Source organism: Tupaia chinensis, unplaced genomic scaffold, assembly GCF_000334495.1.
Source record: "Tupaia chinensis unplaced genomic scaffold, TupChi_1.0 Scaffold000597_1, whole genome shotgun sequence".
NCBI classification, from domain to species: Eukaryota; Metazoa; Chordata; class Mammalia; order Scandentia; family Tupaiidae; genus Tupaia; species Tupaia belangeri.
Genome location: NW_006160114.1, coordinates 2,365,819 through 2,377,696, shown reverse-complemented (window position 1 = coordinate 2,377,696; position 11,878 = coordinate 2,365,819). Strand labels below are relative to the sequence as shown.

Sequence of the window (11,878 nt, the reverse complement as noted above, 5' to 3'; positions counted from 1 at the left end):
AAAAAAAACATATATATATGTGCATAAGCAAGAAAGTAGAAGTGGAATATTATTGATGATAACATACTTGATTGGGTCACTGTGCAGTCTATTCTAGATGGGAAATTACATTTAGTACGTTGTGATGATGCTCAGGGAATGAATGTTAGGTAACAAAAAAAAAAGGTAAAATTATTCGTACCATTTAAAAAAAAATGGATATTTGATGGCTGCAGTGAGCGGTATGGGCCCAGTTGGGTTCTACTTTATAGTATGCTCTTTTTACCCAATGGGGTTTAGGCCTAAAGTCAGACTTGAGTTCATGTAGAGGCATGTGTCAGCTGTGATAACTATTGGAGAGACTTAGACTAATTAAGATCACTGACAGATCATTTGGGGAGGGGTGAGGCACGGAGGGCAATCGGGGATGACAGGGACAATGTGGGAGGAGGATGGGTCATAACAGAGGGAGGGGGATGGGGAATCTAGGATGGTAAAATAAAAGGCAAGGTATGCAGGACACAAGAATTGGGAAATTATTTGCTGAGAACATATATGTTGACGTGCTTGATTGAGCCAATGCACAGTATATCTTGGATGGAAAATTCATTTGTGTGTTGCGATGGGAAAAAAAAAATAAAAAAAGAGAGAAGAGGATAGAGAAAGATAGCAAGTGAACAATAGAGAGGATGTTAGTGAGAAACAGATATGATTTATTATCTGTTGAAGATGACGTGTATAGTATTCTCAACTGGACTGGTCTGGGAAGTATTTCATGATGGGTGAAGTCTTTTAACAAGCAAAATGAGAAATAGTGATTGACTGTTTTAAAAAATTATAATAATAATAATAATTATTGGGAAATGCATGAAAAAGACTTTGAATGATAAAGCGGGGAGATCGATGCCTCTGTATTGACTGACATGCATGGCATTCCCTTTTGAAAAAGCAATGGAAGTCAACGTAAAGTTATATGTAATCCAATGTAATATAAAGAAGATTATGATGATAAAAAAATAAAATAAAAAAATACTAGAGAAGCTATTCAGTATTACGTCTCTATCTTTTAATAAAGGTTGACATAAGAGATGATCTCATGAATAATACTTTTTCACTAACAACAGGACATTGCACTGGTCAATGTGAGTTACGTTAAAAAAAAAAGAACACTCAGTGTTCATGCATTTGTTTATTCATATATTCACTGTACCTTGAACAAAAATGAGCCCCTATACTAAGAAGTAGAGATACATGGGGCCAGTAGGTGACTAAGGGTGCTGAGCTCCCACAAGGCTGACTATGGTTTGAGTCCTGGACCTGACGGCTTACTTTCTCACTTACTCTCTCACTCTTACTCTTGTTCTCTCACTCTGTCCCTCTCTGGTCAAAATAAAATAAATACATCAATAAATAAAGTTAAATTAAAGTAATTTTTAAAAAGTAGGGATACAGTGAGAAATGAGATACAGGAGTTGCCTACAAATAATTCATATCTAAGTGGAAAATAGAAAAATCAATAGGTAATTAAATGATAATGGTTTGTACACTATGGTACGTAAGTACATTAAGAAGGCATTAAATCCAGATTTGAGAGGCTAGACTGGACTGAAGGCTTCTAGAACTAAATAAATGACAGCTATATTGAGTCCAAGAAGAAGGAAGAGGAATTAGCCAGACAGAAAGTTGGGATGGGGGACAATGCTCTGTAGAGGCCAGCAGATGTGACAGCTTGGGGGAAGAGTGCCTCTGAGAAACTGAAACAAGTTCAGCATGAAATTGTTTAAGATGAGGGTGCAGATGGGTGAGACTAGAAAGGAAAACAACATCTGCCAAGGTCAGGAGAGGCCTTGCTAGCCTTGATAAGCAGTGTGGACCTTATCCTAAAGGCAATGGGACACGTTCTACTTCCTGTAAGGACATCAAAGGATGCAAGAGACTTTCATACCATGCTAACATAAAGAAAAATCTGAACAAAACAAAAATCATATTTATCTGCAGGATTGTTAAAGAGAGAAGCCTAGCTGAGCCTATTTCTAGAGACAAGAATTCTTCCTAGGTAAAAAGAAGTCATGGCAACTTCCAGGGGCAAGCTGGCCTGGGGCAGGCAAGTGGAAGAGAACATCTAGTAGAGCCTTTAGCTCCAAGACAGTGGTCTCAGCAGCACCAGGAACTGCCACTTAAGGGAACTAGAGGTGATTAAAACTGAAGCCTAATCTTGGACCATCTTGTTATGTTGCCTCTTGTTAAAATCTGCATCATCATCTCTGTCTTAGACACCAAAAGCAGAAAAGAATTCATACTCTTGGGGCAAAACTGAAAGACTGGGAAGCCGCTGAAGGCCTCTGAGCCAAGGAAAGAGAAGATCATCCCTGCTGTAGAAAGATTTCTGACTACCACGCTGATGATAACATGGAGTGAATTAAGATGAGAAGTAGGGGGAACAGGAGGCTGTGGCAGGAACACAAAAAGAGATGACAATGACCTAGACCAGATTACTGGAGGTGGACAGAAATAAAAATGACATGACTTAGCAATTCAATGACTGCAGGGGAGTTGGGGAAGAAGAGAAGGAAGGGCGAGAGCTGCCTCTCTGGCTCCTGGGGTGGGAACTTGCATATACTGATGTCTTTCCTGACAGAGGAACTCTGGAAGAAAACCACAACAGGAACTAAGGTCAGAAATGATGAGCCAGCATGGAGGTGTTGAGTGTGACACATCTGTGAATCACCCAAGCAGAGATGCCCTTTGGTAGGTGGATCTATGAATCAGGAGATCAGGAGAGAGTTCAAGGCTGGAGATGAAGATCTCGGTACATTCCATATCAAGCCATGGAGGTGGATAAGATCTCCCACAGAGAAAACAGAGTGAGAAGAGAGGGGAGAGTGGGGAAAATGCCTGAGAAACAGGCATTTAAGGGAGAGGAAAGGAATGAGAAGGTATGACCAGCAAGACAGAATAAACAAGGACAGAATGGTGCTCTGGAAAGCAAGAGAAAGGAGTGTTTTAGACAGTCAATTTTGTCAGACGCTGCTAACAGGTCAAATAATATAAAGAAGAACAATGATCCATTTGATCTGGCTACAGTGAGGTCATTGCAGAGTTTGGTGAGGTAGTTTTGTCAGACGCTGCTAACAGGTCAAATAATATAAAGAAGAACAATGATCCATTTGATCTGGCTACAGTGAGGTCATTGCAGAGTTTGGTGAGGTAGTTTAGGTAGAAGGCTGGGCATGGAGCTGAGGAGATGGAGATCGTCTGAATAGTAAACTCTTGAGATATTTGGAAGGGGAGGACGGAGATGGATGGTGGTGTGAAGAAGTTCTAAAAGGTAAGTCTAGAGGTGGAGAGGTGGTGGTAAATATCCAGGAGTGCAGGAGAGTGAACATAGAGGCATTAAAGGTACCAGCCCCGTGGCAGGGTCTGTTAGAGGCATAGAAAGGAGCAGCAATGATGACTATGCAGGTCTTTGCCAACCTAGCAGCAGCCTGTGAGTGACTGTGAAGGAGCTTGGGTGGCAATGATCTGTGTACTTCCAGTGCCTGACACACACTAGGCTAGGTGAATGAATAAATGAATGACCACTTGGAGTGATAAAAAGCAGTGTTCATTAGATCAGGCAAATTGAGGCTTCAGGAAGCCTCAAAATAAAAGTCTCAGGAATAACAGTTAACTCTAATAAGCAAGAAAGACAACAAAATAGTTTCTTGCACAAATCCCAGAAGAAGTCAGTTCCGTGTTAGCAGTATATGAACACTATCATGCTACATACTATATAAACCCATATTCAAGTAACAGGGTCCTTTTTAAAAGTACAAAGTCCTGGCCCAACAGGTGCCATGCCCTGCTTTTTCATCAGCCCTAAATCCTCACTCCAAAAGTTCAATGTGCTTCTATAAGGCTGCAAATACTTTGAATCTTTTCTTTTTAAGAGGTTTTTGCCTTAGGGCACATGCACTCACTAGAGAGACAGACAGAGACAGCGAGAGGGAAAGTGAGAAATCACCCCCTTTCCTCAGGAGATGGCCTTGCTGCAATCCCTTCCCCTTCGTTTTCCTACCAGGATCTTGGGCACACATACACACATGCCCAGTGTGATTTTCAAACCACTGGGTCTGGAACTTGAACTGTAGTCAGCCATGCTGGAGTTCAGTGATGTAACCACTATACCAACTGCTGACACCACCCCCCTTTGTCTCTTTATTTTTTTTAAAGACCAGGTCAACACACTCCTTGGCCTTACTCTTTAACATCTTTTCAAAGGCTTGCTTGGGCCCTATTTCCTATTGCTAATGGACCCAGGTAATGGCTGCTGCTTAACAAAAATCAGCACTCCTGCCCTGGCTTGATTATCACTACAAATGAGTCACCTCCATAACTGTTATGCTCACCACGAATCACCATGTTATGCTCACCAGAACACCTGCAGGATGACTCCTGAGATTCCCCTTGGGAACTCTTCTAATCTAGGGGATTGCAAAGTAGGAACATGTGGTTCTAACCCTTTGGAAGTTTATAATCGTTGGATTATGAACTCAAATACTACTAGTACATGGTGGACATTCAACAAACATCTGTTGAATGGATTTAAATGACTGTAGTTATTAAGATTCTCCCCAAACACCCCTACAGTAGACTATAAAAATAAAAGACTAACTACTCAATTGATTTATCCATATAAATCAAATTAAAATCTTTCTTCATAAGAGATTAGGCAGATGCTTCATTTAAAAAACATTGATTTTTAACTGTTATTTAAAACCTATAAATCCTTCACAAATATCACTTAATTGCCTAAGTCTAAGCTTTCCCAAAAATGATTTATTAAGCACTGGATAATTTAAAAGTCTAATGGCTTATTTTCTGAAATTAAAATCTACAATAAAATCTTTTTCATTTAAACAGACAATCAAAAGGAGTCGGCTGCTTAGAAATAATCATTATTATAAAGACATTTCCACCAAGTACATTGAAATTTATTTTTACGCTGTTTCTTCAAGGAGCAAAATAGTCATTATTGCAGGTTCTTTTCTTATTTAGCAAATTCAGTGTTCACTTTTCTGTTATAGTAATAGCTGCCATTTATAGAGCACTCACATATCGGCCAAGATCCCAGCAACACAGACCCACCACTTGTGGAAAGCAAAGTTTAATGCCCCGAATATGAATAGAAAGTCGTGCTCATAGTTACCCTCCTCCTCCGGTGATGTAGCTGTAGCCACCAGTGCCCAGGCCATAGCCATAGCGTTCTCCTAGAAACACCGATTCACTGGAGTCATAACAGCTAAGCAAGTGCTGGAGCCTGGAGATGCTGAGTGACAAAGTGAACAAAAGTAACAATGATTTCATTCCATCATGGTTGCAGAATAAATACTATACGGTCAGTATAGCCCACTGTTTATACTGTGTGATACTACACCAAAATCATTTAGAGATGAGATTCAACGTAGAAAAAAACTATTTCTTTTTAATGCTAGCACATGCTTGCAAGAGAGGGCAGGAGAAAGAGCACCCTTGACAGGGTGTCAGCATGCCATGATCTCCTTTCCCCCCCTTCAGTTCCTCAGAATCTTGGGCACCCATGCATACATGTTCTGTCAAGCTGATCGGGGGTTCAAACCCACAGCTGCTATCTGGTTTCCACCCTTTTAGGGCACTTACATTACTGCTGTACTGCTCACAGCAGCTAGGCCAGATAGGGATTGTTTAAAAGACCAAAAACAATGTATAAACACTGTATTTTACTGACAACAGAATAGAAACTGAAAAACAATGGGACTAGCAGATGGCATAATAGTTACATCACTGGACACCCACCTGGTCAATCACAGTTTGATTCCTAAACCTGGTGGTTTATTTTTTTTTTATTTCATTTTCTTTTATACATTCAATCACATTATTTGGCTTACAAAATGGATATTTCAACAGGTGAACATTTCTCCCTAGTAGAGTTGATAAAACTATAAATTATCTTCAACAGATAATATCACTTTTCTTTGTCCCATTAATGCTTTGCCTCCCTATTTTTCTTCTAAATATCCTTCCTCAGACCCTCCTCTTTTACACACACTATATCTGGTATTTACATCTTATACTCTGTTTCTATATCCTTTAGTCAATCAGTTTCAGTCAGAGTGAGGACACTTGGTATATAGTAAGTGGGGACATACAATGCCTCTCCTTCATAGCTGGCTTGCTTCGCTCAGCCATAAATCTTCCATATTCATCCATCTCCTGTCAAAAGTCAGGGTTTTGTTGTTTTTTATGGCTGAATAGTATTCCATAGAGTATATGTGCCACAGTTTTTCTATCCATTCATCTGTTCGTGGGCATTGGGTTGTTTCCATGACTTGGTAATTGTGAACAGTGCCACAATAAATATTGCCAAAAAAAGTGTGCAAGCACTTTTCTGATTAAGTATTCTTCTGTCCTTTGGGTCGGTACCAAGGAGTGGGATTGATGGATCATCTGGTAGTTCTATTTGTAGATATTTGAGGAATCTCCAAATTGTTCTCCACAGTGGCTGGACCAATTTACATTCCCACCAGCAGTGTAAGAGAGTTCCCCTTTCACCACACCCCCACCAGCACTTATCGTTTTTTGTTTTTTTCATCTTAGTCATTCTGACTGGGGTTAGGTGATATCTCATTGTTGTTTTGATCTGCATTTCCCTTACAATGAGGGATGTTGAGCATTTTTTCATATGCCTTTTAGCTATTGGTATTTCACCTTTAGAGAGTGGTATTTATCAACTCATTCCCCCATCATTTAATAGGATTGATTGTCTTTTTCCAGAACAGCTGCTTGAGTTCCTTGTGAATTCTGGTTATCAGTCCCTTATCTGACACATAGTTTACAAAGATATTTTCCCATTCTGAAGGCTGTCCATTCACACTAATTGTTGCATCTTTTGCCATGCAAAAACTTCTTAGTCTGATGTAATCCCACTCATCTATTTTGGGACCTGGTGGTTTAAACCTCATAAGGGATATGTGTGCACCCACACCCAGAAACCCAAGAGGAAAAAGAGAGAAGTGATTATGGCGTGGCCATCCCCACACGGTGATGATTTGTCACTTTCTGTCTCTCTTGTGAGCATATGTGTCCCACAGTAAGAAAAAAGAAAAAAAAAAAACTCTTTTAAAGAAAAAAAAAAAAAAAGAAAGTTTCAATAATCCCCTGCTGTACATGGCTTTCTAATCTGAGAGGGTAGCTGGCTTAACCAGCCAGTGGATATGGGCAGTGTGCTACAGATCTTGTTTCTACTAATCCTGTTTCCAAGTGAATGTGAACTCACATCTTTTCAGATAAACTTGGTATTTTAAAAAAATTGTTGATGGCCAAAAAAGGAGCTTTTGAGGTACAAATGAGTTAGGGGTCCATGCCAGGCATGTGACTAACAGATGGAGAAGAAAATCTGGACAGTGAGACTCTCCTAGAAACCCTCAAATTATGATGCACAACTATGCATCTGAAAGTTTCCCTCAGAAGGCTACCCCAGGCTAGGAACTGTTAGGCAGATTTGTCTCTACCTTTGAATTACCTTTTTCCCCCATCTCCCTTTGTCATGTGTCAACAAAGAGAGCTGCCAAAGGACTATGAGAATACCCACAAGCTGGTCAGAACAATGCTTGGAACTACAGATGCTTATAAGGATAGGGGGGAAATGTCATAGGAAAATAAAATCTAGAAATAACTTTTTAAAGTAGACATAAGTGCTGATGCTAACAGACTAGTTTTTTCATGTTTTAAAAATCTTAAACCACTTAGAAATGCTTTATAAAGTCCTCCTTCTGTTTCTTCTAATTCAGAGCTTCCCAGATCACACACAACCAAGTCCTAGCTTTACTCATGATATTAATCACTGTTTCTTAAAAAAAATTTTCCATTGTCAATAACTTGGGGTTAATATTTTTTAATGTGCTATAGGGCACATACACTTGCCAGAGAAAGAGACAGAGATAAAGAGAGGGCAGAGAGAAAGCTCTCCTCAGTAGAAGGTACTCATGCCGCAACCCTTTCTCCTCCATTTCTCCCTTCTTTTGGGATTTGAGGCATGCACAAATATGTACCTGGTGTGTTTTTCAAGCTGCTGGGACTGAGAGTCACAGTTGACCAATGAGGGATCTAGTTCCCTTAACCATGAAGCTCTGGGGCTGGCCCAGGTAAAATTTACTTGAATGAGCTAAATAAACTTTGTTATGTTTCTTAGAGCCTGTGATTAATGAGCACCATAATCTCCAAGTGGCAGATATAGTATCAGAAATTTCTTTGCTAACCACGAATCTTTTCACACAGAGCAATATTGACATTAAGAATGTTCTAAAAGCTCTAATTTTTTTTTTCTCTTTTTGGTAGGAGTAGGTGACATGAAAACAAAGCAGAAGTCCAGCCTCAGTGGCACAGACTCTGCGATGCTCGAAGCTACTTGGCCAACCTCAGGTTTAGATTCTGAGTTAACCTGAAACACACTGGGTATGTCTGCCCAAAATCATCACTGACTAATCATGGCATGATGAGACCCTCTGGGAAGTGCCTGCCTCTCACTCCCCTCTTCTCACACTGGTGTGTGCACACTCAATCTCTCATTAATAAAAAATAAAAAAATAAAAACTTTTTAAAGAATTTTTAATAATCTTTCCATCCATGTTCACGAGTCTTACAAATATATCCTAGCTAATAAAGTGAAAGTTAAATGTGAAGGAGACAAATTATGAAAAAAATCTGAAAATTGTTGGTGTTCTGAGTCTACACATCTGCAAATGAGGTTTGTATCTGTCTGAAGGTCAAAGCCACTGACAATAATGAGTTTCTGATTTACCAAAAAATGTTATCTCTGGACTCCATCCTGGTTTCAGGACATAAGTTAAACATTCTAAGCAGCTAATTTGGAATTAGTCTTCAGAAAGTTATCCTTACTCTGCAGGGAGGCAAGTAAGTGTGTGGATACCAGTCAGTGATGGACAATATACTCTTACGGCTCTCTAAGGAAACTGGAGTCTTGGGTTAGTAAAAGGACTCTGAAAAAATTCAAAACCCTCTGGGACAAATGGACCTGAGAAAAAAATGAGAAGCTTGTGGTATATCTCTTCCTCCTGCATGTTGTAAAATTATCAATTCAACCTTCAGCTCCTGAAGTTCAAATAACTGATTTAACATCTCTCCTGAGTTTCTTTTCCTGACAAAAGTGCCATTTCCATATTCACAATATTATTTTAAAAATGAAGGATCACAAATTGAGTCTGACAACCATCATATACTACACATTTTCTAGAAAGTAGAAATGTGGATAAAGCAGATCTCCAATTTTATCTAAGGGGATCTGGCTACTGATCCATAAAAAGAACTTCATTTCACAATCTGTTACCAGTTTAGGCAATTTTGAGGCACAGAAATAAAGAAAAACAGAATGCCAATGCTCTACACTAAGTGCTACAAAAACTATATTAATACATCTTAGTACACCCAGATTTTAACAGCGTAATATGGATCTTTAAAATCAGATGCTCCACCCTAGCTACTTATGGTGTTTATTTTTTAACTTTTTCTTTGGAAATAATAAAAGTTACAAAAATAAGACAAAGAGTTCCCATATACCCTTTAGCCAGATTTACCAATAAAATTTACCCCATTTATTTTATCATTTATGTTCCCTCCCAACACACACAAATATACACAGACACACACACATATATATAAAACATATAAATATATATGTAATGTGTATTCGTGTGTGTGTATGTGTGTGTGCGTGTATACACACACACACACACACACATACATATTTCCCTTTTCTGAAATATTTGAGAGTAATAAGTTGCATACATTATATCCCTTTCCTTCTAAATACATCAATGTGTATTTCCTCTGAACAGGAAACATTAGCAGCTTCAGGAAATTTAACACTGATACAATAAGTTTCTCAAAAAGTTAAACATGCAGAGCTAGCAGGTGGCATGGTGGTTAACACACTGGACTACCACATAGCTGACCACAGTTCAAGTCCCGGACCTGATAGCATGCCTTCTCTCTTGCCCTCTCCCTCTCCTTCTCTATCTCTCACTAGTGATCACATATACCCTATAGCAAAATATAATAACAATAAATAAAATTAAATAATTCTTTTTAAAAAAATGGGCTTGTCACATGTCCCAGGATCCCACTCCTAGGTATTTAACCAAGAGAAATAAAAGCTGTGCCTATATAATGACTTGCACACAAAAACACTTATCAGCCTTAATTATAATAACCCCAATCTTGAAATACTAACACAATGTTCATAGCTCATACTGTTTTTCAGCTGTTTCACTGAGACCTCCTGATTCTTTGATACTTTATACTGATACTCTAATTTTTTTCTGTTATTCTAATTTTACAAACTGATGTCCTTTAGAGCATTTTCCCCCTCCACTACAGGATCCCATATTGCATTTATTTACCATATCGCATTAATCTTCTTTATTCAGGAACAGTTCCTCAGCTTCTCTTTGTTGTCAAGACACTGGTGTGTGTGTGTATTACACACACATACACACACATATATTTTAGAGAGATTTTTGCTATGGGGCACGTGCTCTCAATGGAGAGACAGAGAGACAGAAAGGAAAAAATCACCCTCCCACCCCAGTGGGGGATAGCCATGCCACAATTCCTTCTCCTCCAGTCTCCTCTTGGGACTTTGAGCACGCATGCACATTCACTGGCATGAGTTTGAAGCCGCTGGGTCCAGGACCTGAACCGCAGTCAACTAGGTGGGAGTCCAGCGACATAACCAGAAAGACAGAGAGGGACAGAGAGACAGAAAGCGAGAAATCACCCCCCAAGGGGGGATGGCCACGCCATAATCCCTTCTCCTCCATTCTCCTCTCGGGATCTTGGGCACACACGCCCAGAGTGAGATTAAGCCACCAGGTCCGGTACTCAAACCGCGGTCGACTACGTGGAGTCCAGCGACATAGCCATTACTAACTGCTGGTCCTGACACTGGTATTTTTTAATATGACCCACCCCCAACCTTGTTTATCAGAATGAACTTTTTGTTGGGTTTGTCTTTTGTTTCCTAATGGGAAAGCTCGGGTTATACATCCCACTCACAGTCGCCCATAAGCAATGCTGTGTGTGGCAGATGACGTCCACATCCTTCATTAGTAAGATTCCTTATGATCTTCCAGTCAGTATGTTTTCTGGTTGCTCCACTGGACAGAAACTGTTTCTTCTGCCACTTCTAAGATTTCTGGACAGATATTTTAGCACATGCAAATATCCTAGTCCTTGTCAAAATCAACCAATTAACAATTCTACTGGAATCATCTTTACTATGCCAGTTACAAAGTAAGAACATCATCACTCCCTATGCATTAATTAGTCACAATGCATCATTATTCTGTGAACAAGAGCCTATGCTTCTTTCTCATTTATTTATTTACTACTTGTCTATTTATCTATTACCTATATAAGCATGAACTCATTGCTTTCTAATTTTTAATGGTTCATAATTCATTATTGTCTTTGTTTATGCTATTTCTTGTCCCAGATTTGGCCAATGGGAACCATATATGCTTACTTCAGTGTACTCTTGACTTGAACTTTTCTATTTTCTTTTTCTTCTTCTGTTCATTTGGGTACCTCCTTTCTATCTGGTCTAAAAAATATGCTCCCAATGCATTTGACATTTTTTGTTTGTTTTTTTGTTTGTTTGTCTTCTGCTATAGAGAGCATGCACTTTTCAGAGAGAGACAGAGAAGGGAAAGTAAGAAATCACACGCCTGGGGGGATAGCCACACTGCAATCCCTTCTCCTCCATTCTCCTTCAGGATTTAAAACATGCACACACACGTACCTAGAATGAATTTTAAGCCGTCGGGCCCAGGACTTGAACCACAGTCGACTACGTGGGAGTCCA

General features: G+C 39.4%; 1 protein-coding gene across 1 annotated transcript in view; it reads right to left on the bottom strand.

Moving 5' to 3' along the window:
• B3GLCT (beta 3-glucosyltransferase) overlaps positions 1–11,878 on the bottom strand; it is a gene marked incomplete at its 5' end in the record, with an annotated part of 135,537 nt that overhangs the window by 13,457 nt on the left and 110,202 nt on the right. Inside the window, 1 exon segment of the mRNA XM_027775679.1 lies at positions 5,168–5,287. Coding sequence (XP_027631480.1) covers positions 5,168–5,287 — 120 coding nt within the window.